At 46.5% G+C, this 25,396-nt stretch overlaps 1 protein-coding gene across 2 annotated transcripts in view; it reads right to left on the reverse strand.

Moving 5' to 3' along the window:
- Positions 1-25,396, reverse strand: part of TRABD2A (TraB domain containing 2A) — a 57,942-nt gene that overhangs the window by 5,883 nt on the left and 26,663 nt on the right. The window contains exons 3-5 of one of the 2 annotated variants that reach the window (XM_023224904.2): positions 14,539-14,685; positions 11,822-11,996; positions 4,713-4,803 (exon numbers count right to left, since the gene is read on the reverse strand). In XM_023224904.2, the coding sequence (XP_023080672.1) occupies positions 4,713-4,803; positions 11,822-11,996; positions 14,539-14,685 (413 nt within the window). Of the gene's footprint in view, positions 1-4,712; positions 4,804-8,553; positions 10,916-11,821; positions 11,997-14,538; positions 14,686-25,396 lie in introns of those variants that run through there. The other variant, XM_023224905.2, reaches the window with a different exon arrangement.

Below are 25,396 nucleotides of genomic sequence, written 5' to 3' on the forward strand. Positions count from 1 at the left end.
AGCTGTATAAACCCTAGCAGGGCTGATCAGAACCTTAGAGCATCCCACTGTGTAACCAAAGGGACATCTGCCAGATCCCCAAAGATGTCCATGATCTTGCCCCTGGAAGCTCTGGGCGGGATCCTCCCAGTCAAGGGGAGGAGAGGAGGGCTCCTCAGACGGGGGAAGTAGCATCAGTAAAGGTGGAGAGGCGGGGACAGGATGGAAGCTCTTCTGAAGCAAGCAGCAGATCCGTGCTGAAGGATAGGGTCTGAGTGCCAAGACCTCCGCGTGAAGACAATGACCTTGAAAGAGAACAATATGAAACCACGGAGGGTTTGAATATGGAACACATTACCTTACACGGTAAAAAGGAACTTTGCAGGTGTGATTAAGTTAAGGACCTTAAGATGAGGAGAGTAGCCCAGATTATCCAGGTGTGCCCAATCTAATAACATGGGCCCTTAAAAGCAGAGAACCCTTCTGTGGTCAGCGGGGGATATGACTATGGAAGAATGGTTATAGAAATGCAACAATGCTGGCTTTGAAGATGGAAGTCTCCACGAGCCAAGGAATGTGGGCAGCCTCTAGAAGCTGGAAAGGAAAAGAAAACAAATTATCTAGAACCTCCAGAAGGGAATGCAGCCAAGCCCACACCTTAATTTCAGCCAGTGAGACCTGTGTCAGACTTCTGATCTCCGGAACTATAAAATAATGAATCTGTGTTGTTCTAAGCCATTGAGTTTATGATAATTTGTTATAGCAGCAATAGAAAACTAACATAGCATCCATTATCCCGGGGGGAGGAGGGAGAAACTGGCTAAGCCCTCTGCAGATTAGCCCAACAGGAACCCCATCTCTTTCTCTTCTCTGCTGAAAGAATAGCAGCCTCACATTCAGGAGCATTTCCTGTGTTTTCCAGCCTGCTGACAAGTGGAGAGTGGCAGCTGCTAGTTGCCCTCCCCACACCCCAACATGCACACCCATCTCTGTCTCCCCAATACTGGCTTACCCCAAGACTAAGGGAGCTGGCAGGGCCTGAAGTAAGCTAGATCACCAGTTAACAGCCCTCATGTCCCCAGCCACACCAGCCTGCCCTGGATTCAAGTTCCACATGACCAGAATCATCCCTTAAGGACTACCATATGGCTGCCGAGGAGGGGAAGAAGGAAACAGGTGTCCTCCTACTGCCCTGGTCCTCCTTGCCAGCCCCCCTTTGTGGGCATTCTCCCCCAACCCACTTCCCTGGGTCCTTAGCTTCCCAGGACCCTGTCCCTTCTTCCTGAACAGGAGCTCCTTTGGAGACCTCATCCTCTCTCATGGCTTCACCTGGGACCACTGTATGCACGTTCACCCCTAAAACCTCTCAGGTCCCCCACTGGCTGAATAAATGAATGCACGTGAGCAGCACCAGCAATGATAGTAGCACATCAGCAATCAGTCCTATCTGAGATCCTATCATGTGCCAGATGCCAGGATAGGTACTCCTGGAAATCCAATTTTGAAAATTAGATCCTTGTCCGGAGGCTCTAGAAGAAAGAAAGAGCTCTTGCACAAACTGTAGGTTCCTTGGGGTCATGCACAGGATGAACCCAGGCTGGAGCAATGGAGGAAGATGTGGCAATTGTGCTGGATCTCACAGATTCTGATAGAGAGAACTGGGGATAGTGTGGGTAGGGAAAGAATCTCTGGCAGAGGAAACTGCATGAACAAAGACATAGAGGCTAGGAAGTAAAAGGTGGGAGAAGAAAGGGTAGAAAGAAAAGGTTTAGGAGGTGGATGGGTCTGGGTTATTTCCTGGTCCTGGTTAATTGTGTGGCCTTTCACAGTTTCTTCATTAGTAAATGAGAAGGAAACTTCCCTTGCAGGCTGGTTTTGAGCATTAACAGAGAGCCCATATAAACCTGGCTACCACTGGATGATCCACCAATAAATGTTCTTTTCCTCCCCAGGAAAGTGAGAACACTGGTTCTCAGCCTTCACTGGGCATCAGAATCTCCTGGAGAGCTTCTAAAAAGACCAATTCCTGACCTTCCTTTCCCTAAGGGCAGGTGTCAGGGTTAGAGGCAGAATTAAGGAGCCTGGGAACAACCAGCAACACACACACACACCACACGTACCACACACACCACACATACCACAACAGACACCCCACACATACACAGCACACACATCAGACATGCACCACACATACCCCCACACACACACAATACACACACACCACACATACCACACACACCACACGTACCACACACACTACACACACACACACCACACGTACCACACACACCACACGTACCACAACACAACACACACCCCACACGTACACAGCACACACATCAGACATGCACCACACATACCCCACACACACACAAACACGCACACCACACACAGGCACAATACCCACACACACACCAGACATGTACCACACACATCCACACTATACACACCACACACACCACATACCACACACACCCCTCACACACACACATACCAAACACACACACCAGACATGCACCACACATGCACCATACACGTGCACATGACATACACACACACCCCATACATACATATTCCACAAAAACCCTGCACACAAATATCACACACACAACACACACCCCTCACACACCACTCACCAGACACACACACACACACACAAACATCACATACTCCACACACATTACACACCCCACACACACACACACACACTCCCCAGGTAGGGCCCTCTCCAGCACCCTAGGGACAGTGCATTGAACCCCAGTCCAGTCAGCCCGGCAGGAAGAGCTGAGAAGGGACCAGAGACCAGTGAGGGAGGAAAGACCCACCGTCCTGCAGGGCACAGAGAACCCCTAAGGGCTGGCTCCTCCAGATCTGAAGGAGAACAGGAAGGACAGAGGCAGGAGACGTGAGCCTGCAGCAGAGCTGACTCAGGCAGGGGCGGGATCCTCCCGGTCAAGGGGAGGAGAGGAGGGCTCCTCAGACGGGGGAAGTAGCGTCAGTAAAGGTGGAGAGGCGGGGACAGGATGGAAGCTCTTCTGAAGCAAGCAGCAGATCCGTGCTGAAGGATAGGGTCTGAGTGCCAAGATCTCCGCGTGAAGACAATGACCTTGAAAGAGAACAGTATGAAACCACGGAGGGTTTGAATATGGGACACTGGAAAGATTAGTCCCACAGGAGGGTGAAGAGTGAACCAGAGGGAGAGGGGCCTGGAATGGGGCGGTGGCCATGGAAATGGAGAAGGACAAATCCCAGCGAGTCTTTACTGGAGGAAGACACAAGCCTGGTGGAGGAGGGAAATGAGCAGTCTCATGTCAGCCCTTCCGTAAGCTCGAAAGTGCTCTGTGAAGGGCGGTCAGTATTGACATACTGAATACAGGGCGTGAAGACAGGTGGGGATAAGAGAAGTCCAGGATGTATCCAGGATTTCCTGCTTGGAGGGAGACTGGAAAAATCATGGCTCCTGCCAGGTGGGAGCCTCTGGGGTGAGGGGGAACAGGGAGACAAGGTGCGGTGAAGGGGGCCTTCTGAGGAGAAAGAGGGCAGCTGGAGATGGGCAGCCTTCGGGCAGACGCAACTGCTGGATCCTCTGTCAGGGGATGGGCATTTGCATCCTGGAGCGCTCTCACTACAGCTGAGACCTCTGCCAGGAGAAGGGGGCTGCTGACCATGGATCGGGAGGGAGTAGGGGCCAGAGGAATGGAGAGGATATTGGGGGCTGATGGGTGCCCCCCACATTCACATGTTGAAGCTTCAATCCCCAGTACCTCAGAATGTGACCATTTGGAGTTAAGGCCTTTAAAGAGGTGATTCAATTAAAATGAGGGCCCTAGTCCAATAAGACCAGTGTCCTTACTAGAAGAGAGGCCAGGGATGCTCACTTACAGGTAAAAATGGCACGTGCCAGCAGGAAGAGAAGATGGCCATCTACAAGTCAAGCAAAGGGGTCCCAAGAGAAACCAGTCCCGTTGACACCTTGAGCTGGGACTTCCAGCCTCCAGAACTGTGAGAAATGCATTTCTGTTGATTAAATCACTCAGTCTGTGGTGGTTGCTATGACAGCCCAAGCAGACTACTGCAGGGGAAGAGGAAGGACACCTGGGGCCCACCAGGATGGACGACCAGTTGGGAGGCCAGTGGGTGGACAGCATTGCTGAGGGCCTCCTGAGTTCTTTACAGAAGGGTCTGCAGGGGCAGAGGGCAGTTTGGCAAAAAAAAAAGAGAGAGAGAAAAAAAAACCTAGGGAGGAGGAAACACCTCAGAGAAAGAGGAGGGACTTGCTCCTGCCCCGAGAGGGGTCAGACATGCACTGCCTTCACCCCTAACCCCTCTGGCCTATTTACCACTGTCATGGCCCGATTCTGCCTCCCAAAAACTTCCAAAGCACCTAGGGCAAAGGACACTGGACATTAAGCCTAATTACTCCTCCTTTCCCCTACCCTTCGACCCCTAGGCAACCTTCCCTTCACCTTCCCCTGCTCCCCAAACACCACTGAGAAAAAGGCCAGTGTGGCCTCTGCAGTCCAAAGTGTCCACCCTGCCAACCACGTCTGACACAGCCCCAGCCACACAAAGCCAGCTGAGCTGGTGCCAAATGTCCATGTAAGGTCAAGTGTGGGGGAAATGACCAGGGAGGGGTTCTCTGGAGTTTCCCAGGATAGCAGCCCACCCTGGTGCCCAGGCAGCCCCATGAGGGTCTCAGCTCCCCAGCCAAGATAGAAGCACAGGGCAGTTACTTGTGGATGGGTCGTCCAGCAGGGGCGTGTTCTACCTCATAGCCTTCGCGCCGCAAAACGTCCAGCACTGTGTTGTTGCCCATGAAATGACCTGCAGTGAGAAAAACAGTCTGAAATGCTGCAGCTCCCAGGACCACCAATCATACTTTCCAAACACACACCCAAGAACCAAGAAATTACCCTGCCAAGCCCCCTGCCTATCTGTCCAGCGCAGTACCATTCCAGAGAGCTTCTGGAATCAGGCCTGCCAACAGTCCTGCAAGGCAGGCAGGGCAGCATCAGTAGCATTTCAGAGACGAAGACACTGAAGATCAGAACAATGCAGCAAGTTACCTGAAGTCACACAGCTAAGGGGAGAGCCTGGACATCAAACTGCAACCTGGTAAGACCTCCCAGAAGAGGTGATATGTGAGCAGGATCCTGAAAGGTGAGGACACTGGTCTGGAGAAAATACAAGAATTCAGGCTGGGCACAGTGGCTCACACCTATAATCCCAGCACTTTGGGAGGCCGAGGCGGGTGGATCACCTGAAGTCAGGAGTTCAAGACCCACCTGGCCAACATGGTGAAACCCCATCTCTACTAAAAATACAAAAATTAGCCAGGCATGGTGGCGGGCACCTGTAATCCCAGCTACTCAAGAGGCTGAGGCAGGAGAATCACTTGAACCCAGGAGGCGGAGGTTGCAGTGAGCCGAGATTGCACCACTGCACTCCAGCCTGGATGACAGAGCAAGACTCTGTCTCAATTTTAAAAAGGGGGGCGGGGGCAGGGGAGAATTCCCAACTACAGGATGGAATGCAAATATGCTCTCTGAGAAAACAGGGAGGCTGGTGGGACCAAAGGAGTGGCTACTTCCCAATCACCACTTTCTAGAAAAAGTAAAGGCAATCTAATCTAAGATCTGTCCTTCTTGGAGGTTTCTGCATAGGACAAACCCACTATGGTCTCAGGAGTCAAAACCAGGGAACCCTGGGAGCCTGTGGCAGTACAGCAAATAGGCCCCAAGAAGGAAGCAGAAGGCCCGTGGTTCCTGCTTTCATTTTCACCCTCATGCATCAAAGGTGGGGTTCATGGGTCAGCAGAGGCTCAGAAAGGGAAGTCTGGCAAAACTATTCCCTCCCATCCTCCCCTCTCCTCCCTGCAGCCTAGACCAGCCTAGACAGCTGCCAGTGCAGGGGTGATAGCTGTAACCTAGAAATGTGGGGTAGGAGAGGAGGCCACTGGAGAAGTAACCCTGGCAAACAGGAGCCAAAAATCAGCATGAGCTGATTTAAGATCGACACCTAAATAAGAAAAAAAGTCGTGTCTTTCACCACTCATCCTAAGTTATTCATTTGCAGATAAGGAACTGGCAATTTAGAACAAGTGATTATAGTTTCTACTTAGCACTTCTGACTTCAATTTTTCTTCTACTGCAAAGGTGATTTCCATTTGTAATCTTCGTATTTTATATACACATCCCCATGACAAAAGTTGCTGCTTGATTTTAAAACTCCAGTACTTTCCGTTTTCAGATATCCTCATTTTGCAATTAAAAGTTTGCTAACCACACAGCTTTTAAGTTTTAAAAGCACACAGTAATGTGTTTGGGAGCAATTTCTGTAGTTTCCTCTGCTCATCTTAGCCTTCAGAAGGCCCAGAGAGAAAGCGGCTACAGGAAGATAACTTTGCCCTAGAAGGAGCCGGTGCTAGATGGGGGTCACAGCCCCTGGGCACTCCTGACGCCCCCATCTAGCACTGCATCAGTATCACAAGTCGAGCCCTGAGTAATGGGAAAGCTCAGGTGTTGGTGTTGCCTGTGCCACCTGCCTGGCACAACCCCCACCATGAGGGCCCAGCCACCGAACTGCTCAGACCAAGCTATGCTCCAGCCTCCCGCCAGCCCAGAACTCAGTCGACCTTTCCCCTCTCCCCAGTGCCCCATTACCCCTGCACTGGACATAGAGGAAGCTTTTGGGAGCTCACCTAAGTCTGGCAGGAGTGGAAAGCAAAAACCCACACTCCAGCACCTGGGCACCTTCCATCCACGCAGACCCAGGGTGGTGCACTGGGACACCACCACTGGCTCTGTTTCCTAACTTTCTCATCTGGGGCCTGCACCACTGTTATGGTGCCTCAAGAGTGAGGCCCAGGCTAACAGCTTTGTTACAGGAAGCCATTTGTTGAGACCGTAGAAATGTGCACATGGTACCCAATCCAGACATGAAACACACGACTTACAGAAGAAGAAAACTGCCACATACTCACAGGCACTGCTGAGGGCACAAACTGCAATTTGTTTTGTGGCAGAACTTTTCAATGAGCATGATATGGGACCCAAACCCCTCATATTTCTATAAGTTTTGTTAATATTTGAATATAATTCACATAACATAAAATTCATTCTTTTAAAGTATGCCACTCATTGATTTTTTTGCATATTCAGAAAGTCGTGCAAGCTCGACCACTATCTAATTTTAAAACATTTTCATCCTTCTGACCCCAGCCCCTGGCACCTACTAATCTATGAATACTTTCTGTCTCTATAGATTTGCCTGTCCTGGACATTTCATATAAATATAATCATATGATTTTGTGACTGGCTGTTTTCACTTAGCATAATGTTTTCAAAGTTCATCCATGTAGTACCATATATCAGTACCTCTTTCCTTTTTATGGCCAAATAATATTCCATTGTGTATATATATATATCACCTTTTATTTATCCATGTCAGTTGATGGACAGTTGGTTTGGTTCCACTTTTTGGCTGTTATAAATAATGCTGCCATGAACATCTGTGTATAAATTTTTGTGTGGATATATGTTTTCAATTCTTCTAGGCATATATCTGGAAGTTGAAATGCTGAATCAAATGGTAGCCCCATGTTTAATTTTGAAAAACTGCTAAACAGTTTTCCAAAATGGCTACACCATTTTACATTCCCCGTAGCAATGTATGAGGGTGCCAATTTCTCCATGTCTTCACCAAAACCTTTTACTATCCATCTTTTTTATTATAACCGAGTATGAAATGGTATCTTCACTTTAGCATCACATCAATAGGGCTCCAGTAAAATAACAGTGGATTACAGGTGAAAATGCAGCAAGACTCAGACTCTATTTAAGAAACATTCTTAAGAAAACACAAAGACAAAAAAACTAGAGGAAAAACTAGAGGACACTAGAGGAAACTGAAGCCTCTGGGACCCAGAGGTACATCAAATATGCCTTAGTCTGTGTTGCTGTTACAAAATTCCACAGACTGGGTCATTTATAAATCATAGAAATTTATTTATCACAGTTCTAGAGGCTGGGAAGTCCAAAATCTAGGCATAGGCATTCAGTGCGTGGTGAGAGCCTTTTTTTTTTTTTTTTTTAATACCAAGAGTCTTACTCTGTCACACAGGCTAGAGTGCAGTGGCATGTTCATAGCTCACTTCAGCCTCACCCTCCAGGGCTCAAGTGATCCTCTCACCTCAGCTTCCCAAGTAGCTGGGACTACAGGCAAACTATGCCTAGCTAAATTTTTATTTAATTTTTGTAGAAGTGAGGTCTCACTGTGTTGACCAGGCTGGTCTCAAACTCCTGAGCTCAAGTGATCTTCCTGCCGTGGCCTCCCAAGGTGCTGGGATTACAGGCATGCACCACCATGCCCAGATGAGGGCCTTCTTCCTGAGTCTTCACATGGCAGGAGGGGCTAATGCTAGATCTTCACATGGTGGGAGGCATAAGGGCAAAAAAGAGCCTACGCTACTTTCCTCCAGTCCTTTTAAAAGCATGAATCCACTCATGAATGTGAAGCCTTCATGTCTTAATCACTTCCCAAAGGCTCCACCTCTTAATACTATGACAATAATAATTAAGTTTCAACACACAAGTTTTTAGGAACATTCAGACCACAGCAAAACATTAAACAGCCCAACTCTGAGAAGGATTAACATAAACCCTCACACTAAAAACATATTTCCCTTACTTCCCATTGCCAGATACATCATATCCAGCTTTCAGTTAAAAATTACAAGGCACGCTGGGAGGCAAGAAAAATTACAATCTGAAGAAACAATGAAAGCATCAGACTCAGACTCAGACACGATAGAGATTCTGGAATTATCAGATGGGGAATATAGTTGAACTGAAGAGCATCATCAATCAAATTGATCTAATTGACATTTAAAGAATACTTTATCCAACAGTAGCAGAATACAAATTCTGTTCAGCTCACATGCAACATATTTCTCCTTCATTTTTGAGTTTTGCTGGATGTGGAAATGTTTGTTGACAGTCTTTTATTTCAGCATTTTGAGTATGTGCCCCAGAGCCTTCTGGCTTGCATGGCTTCTGATGAGAAATCTGCTGTTAATCCTATTGGGAATCCTTTGCCTGCCTTGCTCTCACTGCTTTCAAGATTCTGTGTCTTTGGCTTTTGACAGTTTGGCTATGATATGCCTTGGTGTGAAACTTTTTGATTTTATACAACTTATAGTTCATTGATTGAATGTGCAGAGTAATATTTTTCATCAAATTTGAGACATTTTTGAGCAATTTTAAATTCAAATATTCTTTTTATTTCTTTTTTTTTTTCTCTCCTGTCTTCTGAGACTCCCATTAGGTGTACATTGGCACACTTGAGGGTGTCTCACAGGTATCTGAAGATCTATTCATTTTTCTTCATTTCTTTTCCTTTCTCTTTCTCATACTGAATCATCTCAATCAACCTATCTTCATGTATGTTGATTCTTCTTCTTCCAGTTCAAATCTACTGTTCAGTCCCCCCAGTGAATTTTTCATTTCAGTTCCTATACTTTCAATCCAGAATTTCTATTTGGTTCTTTTAAAATAATTTTTATATTTTTATTGATATTCTGTATTTGGTGAGATTTGTTCTCAAACTTTCCTTTAATTCTTTAGAAATGGTTTATTTTAGGGTTTTTTGGTTTTTATTTTTTGGTTTTTTTTTTTTTGTTTTTTGTTTTGGAGATGGAGTTTTACTCTTGTGGCCCAGGTTGGAATGCAGTGGCGTGATCTCAGCTCACTGTAACCTCTTCCTCCCAGGTTCAAGCAATTCTCCTGCTTCAGCCTCCCAAGTAGCTGGGATTATAGGTGCGCACCACAACGCCTGGCTAGTTTTTGTATTGTTAGTAGAGATGGGGTTTTGCCATATTGGTCAGGCTGGTCTCGAACTCCTGCCCTCAAGTGATCCATCTGCTTCAGCCTCCCAAAGTGCTGGAATTATAGGCATGAACCACCACACCCGGCCTCTTTTAGTTTTTGAATATGTTCATAATAACTAGTGTTAAAGTCTTTTTCTAGTAAGTCCAAGATATTAACTTCCTGAAGGACAGCTTCTGTTGGTTGCTTGTTTTTCCCTGGGTATGGGCCATACTTTCTAGTTTTGCTCTGTGTTTTATAATTGTTTTTTATTGAAAACTAGACATTTAAATAACATAACATATCAACTCTGGAAATCATTTTCTCCTGTCCCCTCTTCCCAGGTGTACTGTTGTTGCTGTTTGTTCAGTGATTTTCTAGGACTAAGTCTCTAAAGTCTGTATTCTTTGTTGTGTGTGATCACTGAAGGATCTGCTCAGTTAGCTTAGTGGCTGGCTAATGACTGAACAGAGATTTCCTTAAATTCCTTGAACTGGTAAGTTTCCCAACCTTTGCAGAGGGTCTGTGTGAGTTTGGGGGCGTGTCTTTGATGCTTCAGCAGGCAATTTATGACCCTGCCTTAGCTTTCACACCCTGCTTACACCGAGCCTCAAGATCAGCCAGAGGTGAGAGAGATTAGGACCTTCTCAGGTCCTTCCTGGGCATGTGCACAGCCCTTCTCATGCATGTGACTTTCTAGGAATATTTTAGAGCTTTTCAAAATCCCCTATGGTATTTTCCTTTTAAGTTTTTTGGGCAGCCCCTTGTAAGCTTCAATTAATATTGCTATTTCCAGCAACTATGATGTTAAACTGCTGCCACTGATTGTTTTCAACAAACACCATAAGAATAGGGCTATTCACACAGAGCAAGCTCTGAGTCAATTCAAATGAAGACAAGCTTGGGAATGGAAATTTCAGGGAGCTATTGGACATGTCAAATAGTGATGATTCTTTGAGGATGGAGCTTTGGAGGAACTTTGAACCCATTCTGTCCCCTCTAGTAACCATTAGGCAAATGGTTTTCACAGCTAGTGTAGTTCAAGGCTCCTGATTTTCAAGACTACTGTGAAGCTGGGAAAAGGGAGATAAAAACAGAACAAGTTAAAATGCCACAAAGCCCACTGCTTCTATCAAAATTCATCCAGTTTTCTTAAATAAACACTTCTAGGATTGTTGCAAACCTTTAATTAATTTCCAGAGCCGTGGAAAAGTTGATTTTGACCATTTTCTCCAGTGTTCTTATTGCTGTTATGGGAGAACAGGTTTTTGGAGGCCCTCACCCCGCCATTTCAGAGTTGCTTCTCTCCAACCCCCTATCTTACTGGTAAAAAAACCTGAGGGACATGACTTGTTTAAGTTTATGAAGTTAGCAGAAAAAATATGAGACAACAAAGCCCAGTCCAGCAAATGATCTTTCTGCATACTGTCCAGCCTCTGGCATTTTTATCCTCAATTCCTGAGGCTGCAAAGAATTCTGTGTCAGAGTCACTCCGGGGGATAAAATTTATTTCAAGAAGCCCACAAAAGAAAATAATTGTCCTATTCTCTCTCCATGTGTGCTGTTAACAGTCAGTAACAGCTGATGTGTCAGGCCTTGGCCTTGGGAGGCTCATTGTCAGGTAGAAGAGTAAAGACAAACATATTTTTAGTGAAAGTTCACAAAGCGAAAAGTACCAGGAAGAAGTTGGGATTAAGTATGAAATTCAGAGGACAAAAATGCTTTCCCAGCTGGCCCATGTGTGGAGAGAGCTATGGGTGATGTCACATGCACCAGCTCATCCAGCAACATTTCAACCATGCTGGATGCTCCATCCCCAGCTGGAGCCACTCTGCAACTGAACTAAGTCAAGGCAAGTGTCACTCCCTTCGTCTTGCTTCATGACTAACACAGGCCCTAAGCAGGGGTTCACCTCAACATTCCCTTCTTGGGAGAAGCCTCAGGTTTCAGAGGCTACTCAGAGGTAACCCACTACTCACCAGCTCCAAAGGCAAAGAAGAAGCCTTTGTCAGGGAACTCCTCCAAAAGGGCCTTCACCCGCTTCCCTATTCTCTCATTCCGCTTGTAGATCAGCTCCCGGCGTAAGTAGCTGTCAATCTCCTGAGCAGTGATGCGCTCCTGAGGCGGTAGCGTGGCATTAATAAAATTGGGAACCTCCACCAAAATAAAGAGAAAAAAAGGGGGGGCAATGGAGTTATTAACAAAGTTACTTCATTGGAGCATCAAATCCCCCAACTAGATGGTCAAGACGTTGTCAAGAGAAGAGTGACGCCATTCTTGGAGTTTCCTGTCTGCTATGTTTCCAACTATATCACATTCCCTGTAACCAAAGTGAAAAAAATATTAAGTGAAGTGCACTGAATGAACTCTTATGCTATTTACAATGTTAATAGCATAATAGTTAAATGGCTCTGTCTGATGCCATGTGTTTATTAAAAAAAAAAAAAAGACACCGTCTGCACAGCACATCCATAGTTTTAACTTGTGTGATTCACACATGCTTTTCTTATAAAAATAGTCTTATATAGTTACACATTTTAGATTCTATTACCAAAAACATGAAATTTGTATGAACACTTAAATGTTTTATAAATCCTCTACTTTACATTTTCATTATTTCTCCACTTCCTATTTCTTTCCCTTGCTTTCCCCAGTGTTCTTTGCCTACCTGGCAAATATTTCTCTTGATGCTGGTATACATGTTAGCCAGTTTCAGTATTTTGGCTAATAACAGGATGCAACTGCATCAAAATTGTGACAATCAGCATGGTTCTTGCAGCACAGGAGCTACCGGTAAGGCTAGCCCTCCATGTTTTCTCCCCACCCGCTCAGTTGTCTGGCGTCCCAAATCTCAGCCTCCCACTTCTCCCCCTGGGTGCATGCTGTCTCCTCCACCCAGGGACTTAACAATGTTACCCGTTATCTTGGTCAGTATCTACCCTGCCTGCTGCTGCTGCTTCCAGTAGCCTCTCAAAAAGTTTTCCAAAGTCCTCAGACTCTGTAACATAGCATTAACTTTCATCTTATGGATAACAGATCTCCTTTTGCTATTGCCTCGAAATGATATTCTCTCATTTTCACATCGACAGCCTTCATCTTCTACTCTGTCATCTTTCTTTTTAAATCAAGTCATTTATGTGAGATTCCCTGCCCATTTCCCAAAATCTCTTCTCTTCAGCAGAGCTCCCCTCTCTACCAGCCTCTCTACAGAGGCAGCGTCAGATACACAGGGTGATCTCCCTCTGACATCCTGCTCCACCTTCTAAATTCCAAACATCACCCAAAGCCTGCACCACTCCCTGCTGGCCAGCCTAGCCCTCACTCACAGTGGCAGCACATTCCCTGACCTCCTGTAGGGGCCCTGTGGGCAGGACAGGTATGGGAAAGTCACAGGAGAGAAATGCATAAGACATCTGTATTATCTGCTCCGCCAGCCTCACCATTTGCCCACGTAATGACCAAATCCTCCACCCACATTAACTTTTTTCTGCTGCTACAAATGTCAATTTCCCAATTGATCTTGATTTTTCTTCCCCTTTCCCTACCCCCAGCAAGTGTGCAGGTAAGATCTATCACCACCACCAACTCTATTTTTCCTTCTTTAATGTGTTTCTTGTTCTCCCTTTCCTCCTGCTTCACTTTGTCTTGATCTGACTTCCTTTTCCTCTAGATTTTTGGAGATGCTCATTACGTCTTTTGAGGCTTCTGTCATTCATGAAATGCCACCTTTCTGGACTGATGCTGCACTCAGTCTCTACTGTCCTTCTCCCCATTGCTGCTATTTCTCCTTCAGCTCTCATGTTCATACATGTCTCCTTACGACTGGGTCCCCAAATTTAACATAGACCTATACAGCATGACCCACACCCACGAGCTCCTGTCTCCCCTCTCCAGTGTCCTCATGCATGCGGACACCAGTCCTGGGTGGGGGAAACAACACAATCCCCTACCTCAGAAGTTTAGCTGATTTTTGCCATTTGCATGTAGTCCTAGAGAGGAGGGGAAGGGACCATGGCTTGTCCCATGGGAAGCCTGTTGATAAAAGCATAACAAAGATCTGTTCCACTTCCCCCCTGGAAGGAGACCATGATCTTCTGAGGCCCGACCAGCTGCTTCCTTCCACTCAGTGGCCCACAGGTAAGGCTGAGCTGGACAAACACTCAATCCACCAGTTCAGCCACATTCATCCTGCAATACCACAGGATGCAATGATCCACTCCACATCTGCAAATGCTAGCAGCCTTCCAAGCTCTGATGCCCCAATCCTGGAAGCATTCTGTGAATACACAGTTAACATCCTGCCCACATGTTCCTAGAGGCCACTGAAACTGCAGTCAAAGTTCTGCTCCATCATTTTGCAAAAGTGTGACCTAAGTCAGCCAGGAGGTCATCAGACTCAGAACCCTTCCCTTCCTCAAGGCTTGTTCATGTGGCCCGCTGTTAAATCCTTTGAAGCTTCATCCTTTGGCTGGAATCCTGGAATTAGCCCTAATCAGTGCTCCTCTCTGTTCTTACAAGGTTTGTAAAACTTTCATTAGCTGCAGTGCCTCATTCAATGACATCTAAATCTGCCCATTTTATTTCTAGAGCCCTCATGATCTCAATCCTTTGTACACAGGATGTACATGTCGCCAGGTAATGTTTTTATTCCTATAATTAAATGTGTACTGAGCTTAGCAGAGGGAAAGGTGCTCACCTGGGAGCTGTCATGACTGAGGATGATGGAGCTGAGGTCCCCGCAGTTATAGTGTTTGATGAGATCCTCCGTCGTGTAGGGGATCTGAAGACTGCCCGCTCGCAGGCTCTCCTGCTGCAGGAGGGTCTGGTTCAAAGCAAAGATGACCTAAAAGAAAGGTCTCTTTTAAGTTCATTAACAAGGCAAGTATTTGCTGCCATCTTATTTCTTTTGTCCATGACTGGAAATACCCTCACCTCTGTGCTCGTTATATATGGACATGGATAGTGCTACTTTAAGAAGGAACACAAATCCCTGGACAGCGTCCAAAGCAAAGGAGGAGAACAGTCCTTCCCAAATCAGCCCCAATCAGGCGCACCTAGGGAACTGCCTTATGGAGGACACAGACAACCTGGAACTCTTCCATGAGTGTGACCAAGAGGTGAGGGAACCCAAGAGCTAGCTTGTGAGGAACAACTGAAGAAGCTAGGAGGTGGGGCACAGAGAGGGCTGGGGACTCACAGACACACCTACCAGTGGGTTCCAATTACGTAAAAGACTGGGCAGGAACCAATGCATTATCCACATCTTTTCTAACCATCAATGCGGCATGGCCAGCTAACAGTGTCATTAGATCCATGGGACATAAACGGGAGTTAATGTGAAAAAATGGGAAATGAAGGCTAAAGAAAATTAAACACCAGCCTGGCCAACATGGTGAAACTATGTCTCTACTAAAAATACAAAAATTAGCTGGGCATGGTGGCATGTGCCTGTAGTCCCAGCTACTCGGGAGGCTAAGGCTGGAGAATGGTTTGAACCCAGGAGGCAGAGGTTGCCATGAGCCGAGATTGTGCCGTTGCACTCCAGGCTGGACGACAGCAAGACTCTGTCTCGAGAAAAAAAAGAAAAGAAAATTAAACAGGTTTTAATTTTACAGAACTTCTCAGAGTCTTTGATATACTAATGTGCGATGTGGGTCTCCTTGATGGGGAACAGAGTATGTCAGGTTTCCCAAACATATTTGAGGCACACATCACAAGAGACAGCTTCGTTGGAACATCTTTTGGGAAAATCCAGATTCAAGATCCTGATGCCAGGAACCCTACCTCTCCGGCTCTGACCCAGCTCTCCAGTGCCCAGGAGAATTCATTTTACAAAGTAGGGAATTCTCTTGGGCACTGGAGAGCTGGGTCAGAGGTGGGGAGGTACGGTTCCTGCTATCAGGTGGGTAGTGGGGCTGGCCACCCACTACGAGGCTCCAGACAACATTTATGACCCTGTGAAATTTTCTCTCTCACTTTCACCATGTATAGATGCAGCTCTATAGCCTCTGACAGCTCCCGTTTCTTGTGCTTCCCCAGTAATCAGCATACAGGATGCTGCCTTTGCTGGAATATCCCCTCGCTGTTTGCTGCAATACAGACAGGCTTGGTCCATCTGTGTTGCAGCAAAGACTGACTATGAGGTCTTTAGCAAGATGTTTCAACTCTCCAGAGACAACCATTAGAGGTCTCAGGTCAGCAAATGACCCTACCCAGCTCCAACTCCCTTTCTCCTTTCACATGTTCTCATTCTGAGTAGCGAGGAGACGAGGCTTCCTGGTTTGCCTCCCATGGGCCAAGGTGGCACAGACCCACTGCGTGCCCCTTGTCTCAGTCCATTTGTGCTGCTACAACAAAATGCCTGAGACTGGGTAATTTATAAGGAAGAGAAATGTATTTCTCACCATCCTGGAGGCTGGGAAGTCCAAGATCAAGGCACTGGCCTTTGGTCTGGTGAGGGCCTTCCTGCTGCATCCTCACATGGAAGAAGACAGAAGGGCAAGCTAATGGAATGGCTGCATGACACCTCTTTTATAAGGGCCTTAATCCCATAAAGGCCTTATAAGAAGGAGCCTTAATCCCATAAAGGCCCTTATCCTTATAAAGAGGAGCCCTCATGGCCTAATCACCTCCTAAAGGCCTCACCTCTTAATACCATCACACTAGCAACATCTGAATTTTGGAGGGGACACATTCAAACCACAGTATCCCTCCTTCCATATAGTTACCTCCTTCAGTTACTCTAGTATTTCCTGTGCCTGTGATTCAACCTTAACCAAAGAAGGAGGCAGATCTCCCTTTGTAAAAGAATGGAAGGGGGTAAGGGATGATGAAAGGTATCATGAAAGTTCATTCTGTGTCAACTAATCAAGGACAGAATCAAGGTAAGTCACAGTACTAAATGATCCTAAAGTTCATTCATTCATCCCTTCTTCTATTCATTAATTCAGTCAATAGATAGTTATTATATGCCTACTATTCCAAGCACTGAAGATACACTCATGAACAAGACAAAATCCTTGCCTTTAATGGAGCTTTCATTTTACCTGAAAAAGGGGGCGTTTTTCAAGAAAAATCTTGAAAAGAAGGGTGGAAAGGGTGTATCATAGAAGCTTCTGGGAGGAGGATGAAAGGCAGAGGCCCAAAGTTAAACTCTCTGATTTCAGGCTTGCCAGGACAGCACATACACAAGCAAATCAAAACCCTTGATCATCCCAGGGTCATTGCTTTCTATTTTGCCTGGAGAGGAGGGAGGTCACCTCGTGTCACCCAGCACTATGGTGAGGAGGCCATACTATAAACACTCTTCTTTTAAGGAAGTTTGAACAGTGGACTGTGCATCAGAGTTGGTGCTGAATCTTTCTTTTGTTGCTAAAAACCACAGAAATGTGCTTTTTAAATCTCTAGCATGATTTCCTGTAATCACCACATGCCTTTCCTTTCAGAGCTGCTGCAGTGATTCGAATAACAACCCAGGGGAAGCATGGCTTTCATGTGTGTTTATTTATACCCCAACTACTTCTGAAAGGCCTTAAGCTTCTCACAGATTAAAACCCAGCACAAGATAAACCATCGACCTAAAAGATCAAGAGATACAGAGACCAACTAAGTGATGAGGTAAAAGGGGCTGGATTTCCTTGGCTGAAAAGAGGAAGGATCCTGCCCCACTGTACTCACCAGCAGGTCCTAAACACCAAACACAGTGGTCGCTGTGTGTCCAAAGAGACGCAGTCAATGAAAGTCAGAGAAGGCTCCATGATGAGCCTCAAGGACAGCTTGGCCTGGGGTCATCAGATGAGGCAGCCCACCCCAAACCCCTCCTTCGCTGGCTTAGCTGAGATGTGGGGAAGTCTCTGGAGCACTGTTTATGTTAAGCAAGGGAAAGCCCTCACTGAAACAGACTCCATGGAGAAAGACCCAAGACGGATTCCTGAAGAAAAAGTCTCTGAGTGGGATCAAAGTGTCCTTACAGGGTTTCCTTGGAGACAGAATACTCCCCTGATGACTCAAGGTGCCTGTTTGCACACTACCGCCACAAACCAGGGAGGCAGGTCACTGCCACCCAGCCGTCCCACTCCAGATGGTAGCCCTTTATCACCTGTGCTGCCCAGACCTGGCGGTCCATGCCTCAGGCTGCCCTGGAGTGAAGCTGGGTAGGGGCAGAGCCTTGCCGAAGGTGCCTCCCTTGGAGTGAACCTTTGGTCAGGCCATGGGTGGCCATCTGTGGAGCTAGAGGAGGTAACTCCCTCTCCAGTGAGGAACCAAGTCCAGGGCAGGATGGTGCTCCAAGGGAAGTCTCCATGGGCACCACAGGAGCAATGCACAACCCTAAACTCACTCCCATTCGAACGACGGAGGCCCAGATATGGCATCCTCATAAACTACTGTGGCATCTCTGAAGGACCCCTCTCTGATACGACAAATGACTGTCAGTCATCCTTACATAATTTACTTTCCTTGCTATGCCTGGAGAACTCTGAACCAATCTGACAAATTTGGGGTTTCAGGATGTGGCTTGTAGATAAGAGACTTGCTCACAAACTCCACAGTTGAGTTGACCCCAGGGCCTCTTCCAGGTGGGCCGTCCTGAATGGGGCATTGGCACTGATCAAGTCACCTCACATGAATCAGCTGAACACACCTGGGGCACAAAGACTGTTGTTCCTGGGAATCCAAAAAGGCCAGGTGCCATGAGCAGCATGCTCAGCCAGGAGCTGGGGACAGTGGCCAGGAGGGGAGAGGGGCAAAGGAGCAGGCACAAGGGTCCTGGATGGATCCACCCCGCTAGTGCTCACTGCTTCCCACTGTGTCTCCCTTTCTCCATTCAAATCCTTCCTTTACAGTTTCTGCTAACATTTTTCATGTGTTATGTTAGGCTCCTAGGGCTGCCATAACAAAATACCACAAAATGCATAGCTTAAACAACAGAATTGTATTGCCTCACCATCCTGGATGCTAGAGTATGCAACCAAGGTGTTGACGAGGTCATGCTTCCTCTGAAGAAGTTGGGAAAGGATCTATTCCAGGCCTCTCTCCTAGCTTCTGGTGGTTCCTTGGCTTGTGGCTACATAATTCCAATCTACATAGTGTTCTTCCCACATGTATATCTATCTATGTGTCCAAATTTCCTTTTTTTTATAAGAACAGTCATTTTTGAGTAGGGCCCACCCTAATGACCTCATCTTAACTTCCTCACCTGCAAAGACGCTATTTCCAAATATAGTCACAATCTGAGACACCTGGGATTGGGACCACAGTGGAAGAATATAGGATGAAGACATAATTCAACCCATAACCCGTGTCGATCTCAGTGCTCCTTTTTTTCTAATAGTATGCATACGGTAAAAATTTTAAACAGTATAAAGAAATAGATCGCCTTCCAATCCCTGCTCCCCAGTCACTCTTCCTAAAAGCAACCACTGCTGCCAACACATTGTATCTCTTTTCATGGATGCTCTCTACACATAAAAACAATGGATAGATAGATAGATAGATAGATAGATAGATAGATAGATAGATAGATAAATAGATAATCTCCTCCACTTTCATTTTGCTGCTTTGGCCAATAAAAGCCTTTCCATGAACAAATACTGAAAATATATTACATATATAATTTTTTAATATATTTTATATATGTGTGTGTGTGTGTGTATATATATATAGAGAGAGAGAGAGAGAGAAAGAGATGGAGTCTTGCTCTATCACCTAGGCTGGAGTGCAATGGCACAGTCTCGGCTCACTGCAACCTCTGCCTCCCAGATTCAAGCGATCCTTGTGCCTCAGCCACCTGAGTAGCTAAGATTACAGGCACCTGCCACCATGCTCAGCTATTTTTGTAATTCTGTAGAAATGGAGTTTTGCCATATTAGCAAGGCTGGTCTTGAACTCCTGACCTCAAGTGATCCACCCACCTCGGCCTCCCAAAATGCTGGGATTACAGGTATAAACCATTGCCTGGTCCTGAAACTATATATTATAATGTAAGATAAAACAAGCAGAAAATAAAAAGCTGAAGTCTGGTGAATAGGCAGCCTTCACTATTTCTGAAGGAAATGCAATTCCAGCTGTCCTAGTCATAGGATAACATCAACGACTGAGGCAAATCACAGAAATGGAGAAGGAAAATTTCTGACTACAAAAAGGGACAAAATCAAGGTTCTCTGCAGTCTTTTAAGTGAAAAAGCAGTTTAGGTGCAGAAGCCGCTTGCTGCAGACCCCCAGATGTATCCCCCACTGTCCCAACCCAAAGCTGTCCTGGGGCCTCTGCTCTGGGCTCAGGCTGCCCCTGGCTGACTTCAAGGAGAAACCCAAGCAGAGTTCTACAGCTCAATATTTCAGACAATCCTGTAAGGATTCAGGGCTCATTTCTCCCAGATCTCAGACCAGCCTCCTCTTCCAGACACCCAGATATTTTGATTTTCCCTGGGACCTTCGAAGTCAGTATTTCCCAAACCACAGATTGCAACTCATTCTCCACCACTTCATTGTTGACATAAACCTTGGCATGCTCTACCCACCCATAGGCTTGCTTATTTCCCTTCGTCTTAGGCACCAGCCCACATCACGCATCCAGGGCTGCTCCGTGCTGAGTAATTGCTGCATATAAACCAAGCCAAACTTGTACGTCAGCTCTTCTGTACACCAGATTGTACACCAGATGGGCATCTTCTATAATCACAGCTATGCTGTCATGAATCTCCACCTACCTCCACCCCCAGGTGACTGCAATACACAGGCAAGGCTGGAAACCACAGACAGGACTTGTTAGAGTTAGAGCCTCAAGAACCTGAAGAAATGAACACCAGACATGTCCAACTCTTGCAAATAAAAAAAATGCCTTAAAGAGATGCTGGTCTTGCTGCACTGGAATCAATTGATGGCTCCAGTCACCAACAAGGTACCTGAATGCCAATTCCCTGGACCATAGCTTGTAGAGCCTGACTTATACTCTCGCCAGGAGGGATGTGGGCTGTTGGGATGTTGGCAGAATGGGCCGGCATGCTTCTGCAAGTCACAGTGTTTTCTAAGGTTTTTCCATAGAAACATAAGCCTTTCTGTGGACTAGCCTAGAAATCACCCTTTAAAACATTATTTCAAAAGAAATTCACATTTTAAGTTTCCAAGTCCAGTTGGTGGACTTGGAATATTTCCAAGGAGATTTCCTCTCTAATGGCTACCATCATGCCAAGCTACTCACACTGATGTACCTCCAATGGGTTCTCTTGGACAAAAAATTGCCAGGTAGCAAATGCCTTCACTTAGGTCCTTGTCACTCACTGTCAATCTTTTAACAGCACCTGGGGGAAAACCATGATACCCTGGGAAAAAGAGGACAAAAGAAAGCGTGGTGGAATATTAGAACTCTGAGCATCCAGGAGAGGGACAGCAAAGTACTCAAAGCTGTTAGCAGGATGGATTTACAATTATAATAATCATCACAATAATAATAATGGTATTCCTCACCCCTCCTCCACCCCCACAGAGTCAGCCTGTCCTCTGGGAGGTTGAGCTGCACGTGGGGAAGAAGATGGTGGTGGCCCTACCCTGACAGGATAGCTCTTGGGTTGGAGAGGGGGCAAGAACCAATGGGTGTGTGACAGCACCCAGTCACAGAGGGTGGTAGAGGATAAATGTGGATACTCAGTAGGAGTTTGGGGTCAAGGTGGAGGCCCCAGAGACAGACGAGCTATCTCAGTCACTCCCTTGCCCTAGAACTATAGTTTGCCCCTCCCCCCATCAAAAAATAGGTGGCTCCATGAGTGGTGAACCTGTGTTACCGTATTACCGGCTCCCAATGGCCAAGCAGTAGGCTCAAACCCTCCATGGGGAGCCTTCGGCAACAATGATCCAAGGGAGGAGAGTGTTTGAGAGCAACATTATCCTGACTAGCAAAAGATAAGTGATTAATGTGCAGAACTGCATCCAAATGGTAACAGTGGCCATGGCTTCCACCAGCCCCTTTCTCCAACACCTAACATCATGCTGCTGGCCTGACCAGCCACAGGGTGTGAATAGCCTCCTGGGTGTGGCCAGACCATTAGGGGAATAAGCCAGAGACCTCCAAGACCTTAGTACTAACCAGGCTACTTCCCTAGAAGTCTGTAAAGATTTCTGTCCTAGGTTATAAGAAACAGTAGCTACGCTTAAAGCTTGCTACTCGCCATTCTTGCTACCTGCAAAGGTGTCCGCTTCAGATACACAGAAAGGTCTTATTTATTGAGAAAAAGTCTTTATCATTTGAGGTCACCAGTGGAGGGTCCCAGCAGAATCCAGGCCATCCCAACTAGGGATACAATGGACGTCTGTGTCTATGGCAGAGGACAAGCACAGCCCAGTCTAAGTCTCGGCAAACACTCGAGGAGATGGACTCATACACAGGGTCATACACAGCTATTTTTCTCTGAGGCTCACCTGAAAGAGGCATTGTATTTGGAAGGACCCAGAAACAAATGAGCCACCAGTGGGTGATGTCACCTTGGAGAGAGTTCCAATGCTTTCGTAAAGCGTACCAGGGGGCTGAATTTACGACCTTAGATGTCAGCTGTTCTAATCTCATACCCAGTGTTTAATCTCCTCTGTAGCATCCCGACCATCCAAGCTCTTCTTTTTGAACACTTACCATCTCACATCACTCACTTGTAAAATGTCTTGTAAGACATTTTTAACTATTAGAAAGTCCTTTCTTTTTGAGTTCCCTGTCCATGACTGCCATGCACTCATTTGCATATGTCAGTACAATGTATGCACACATGCATAATTTGTTAGTAGTAGCTGTCAAAATGGAAAATGGAATCTCTCCCCCATAGAAATACCAGCACAAGTATGTAATATACACATGTACAAGGAGGTTCCCTGGGGAACTGTAATTGTGCTCCGCTGGCACTGGGGCTGTTCAGTCAAAATTGACCGTAAACGTGATTCCTACATCGAATAGAAGATTGGATTTGATGACCTCAAATGTAATTACACTTATAAGCCCTTAATTTGCTCCATCTCAAGAAGCAATGGGAGCAGAGCTCTCTGGTCTCCATCCTGACCTCTCTGCCTTGCTTGATTCTCCTCCCCTTGGCACAGGCCATGGAGCTCCATAGAGAAGGGGGTCAGGATCAGGTTGGCATCAGGAGCCTCCACATGGTCCCTGAGATGTCTGAGTCATCTCCTCTGGTTATGTTGCGGGGAGGGACACCAACGTAACCTCCACACACAAACTCTAATCACAGAACGGCCAGTATAGCTACCCCAGCACATACTCTTCTACAGTCATAAACCTATGAAGCCTGGCAAAGGACAACAACAGGGGTGGCAGCACAGGTAGACAAAGGCACTGAAGCAGGCTCTCTTAATGTAGCAGCAACCAAGTCTGCAGACCCAGGACAAACCAATGCAGCAAGGACAGGAGTAGCCACCAAGGGTCCAGGAAGAAGCACAGCCAGCATGACCATGCAGTGGGGGATGGTTGCCAGAATGACCATGCGGTTAGGGGAGGGATGCCAGCATAACCATGGGGTTGGGGAAGGGGTTGCCAGAATGACCACAGAGTTGAGGAAGGGTGGCCAAAATGACCATGGGCTGGGGGGAGGGGTTGCCAGAATGAGCATGGGGTGGGAGGAGGGGTGGCCAGAATGACCATGGGGTTGCAGGGGAGGGGTTGCCAGAATGACCATGAGGTGGCCGGAGTTGCTGGCTTGGCTATCAGAAGCAGGGCCAATATGTCCTCGGGGCTGTTGGCAGGGTGGAGGAGGGTGTTGCAGCTTGTACTTGGAGGTGCTTCCAGCACCTCAGCAGGAGCCACCAGCCTTTCCCCAGAGGGCAGCAGGAATGTGACAACTGCAAAGATGACCCATATGCCCAATGTAGAAGCAGCCAGAGGCCCAGTGATGAGACCTTCATCTCCACTGTGCAGAGTGAAAGCTCCCTGAGTGAATGAGATGGAAGCCAGAGCCTCCTAGGCCAACGGCAAGCCCAGAAGGAAATAAGGAAAAAGAAGAATAGATCTCCCAATAGGCGAAGTTTTCCATTAGCCCAGGAGGGTAAAGGTCACTGCAGGACACAGAAGATAAGTCCATCTGAAAATCATCTCCTTAACCAGCTGTGGAACAACTAGAGAGGGCAAAAGAAGGTGTTGTGGGTTAAATTTTTCCCCCCACCCAAAAGATACGTTCATCCTAACCCCCAGGACCTATGAATGTGAACTTATTTGGAAACAAGGTCTTGCAGATATATTTAAGTTAAAATAATTAGGGTAGGTCCTAATCTAATATGACTGTGTCCTTATAAGAAAGGGAAAATTTAGATACAGAAAACAGGTACCCACAGGGAGAAGAACATGCAGAAACACCCACTGAGAACACCTAGGTGACGCCAGAGGCAGTGTGTTAGTCCATTCTCACGCTGCTAATAAAGACATACCTGAGACTGGGTAATTTATAAAGGAGGAAGGTTTAATTGACTCACGGTTTTGCCGGGCTGGGGAGGCCTCAGGAAACTTACAACCATGGCAGAAGAGGAAGCAAACATGTCCTTCATCACATGGCAGCAGGAAGGAGAAGTGTCAAGCAATAGCTGGGAAAGCCCCTTATAAAACTATCAGATCTCATGAGAACTCACTATCAGGAGAACAGCATGGAGGTAACCACCCTCATGATTCAATTACCTCCCACCTGGTCCCTCCCATGACACACGGGGATTATGGAAACTGTAGTTCAATATAAGATTTGGGCAGGGACACAGCCAAACCATATCAGGCAGAGACTGGAGTGAGGCTCCTACAAGACAAGAAACACCAAGGACAGGTGTCAACCACCAGAAGCTGAAAGGGGGGATTCTCTTCTAGGTCCTTCAGAGAGAACACTGCCTGGCCACTACCTCAATTTAAGATTTCCAGCCTTGCTGGATGCAGTGGTTCATGCCTGTAATCCCAGCACTTTGGAAGACCAAGGCACACAAGGTCAGGAGTTCAAGACCAGCCTGGCCAATATGGTGAAACCCCATCTCTACTAAAAATTCAAAAATTAGCTAGGCGTGGTGGCGCGCACCTGTGGTCCCAGCTACTCGAGAGGCTGAGACAGAAGAATCGCTTGAACCAGGGAGGCAGAGGTTGCAGTGAGCCGAGATTGCCCCACTACACTCCAGCCTGGGCACAGAGCAAGACTCCATCTCAAAAAAATTTATTTATTTATTTTCCATATATTATATATAAGTATATATTACTTACATTTGAAAAAATAATAATACAATTTTAAAAAACAAAAATACAGTATAACAACTATTTACACTGCATTTACATTGTATTATGTATTGTAAGCAATGTAGAGATGACATAGTATTTGGGAGGGTGTGTGTAGGTTATATCCAAATGCAACTTGCCATTTTATAGCACGAACTTGAGCATCCTTGAATTTTGGTATCCAAATGGGTCTTGGAACCAATCCCCCATGGATACTGAGGGGACAACTGTACAGGCTAGATACGAGTAAGCCCAACCACTTACGGTGGTAGGAGCAAAAGCAACAGCAAACTAACCAAAACATTATGCACTGGGCACTTTACAAAGG

This window comes from Piliocolobus tephrosceles, chromosome 15 (assembly GCF_002776525.5).
Source record: "Piliocolobus tephrosceles isolate RC106 chromosome 15, ASM277652v3, whole genome shotgun sequence".
NCBI classification, from domain to species: Eukaryota; Metazoa; Chordata; class Mammalia; order Primates; family Cercopithecidae; genus Piliocolobus; species Piliocolobus tephrosceles.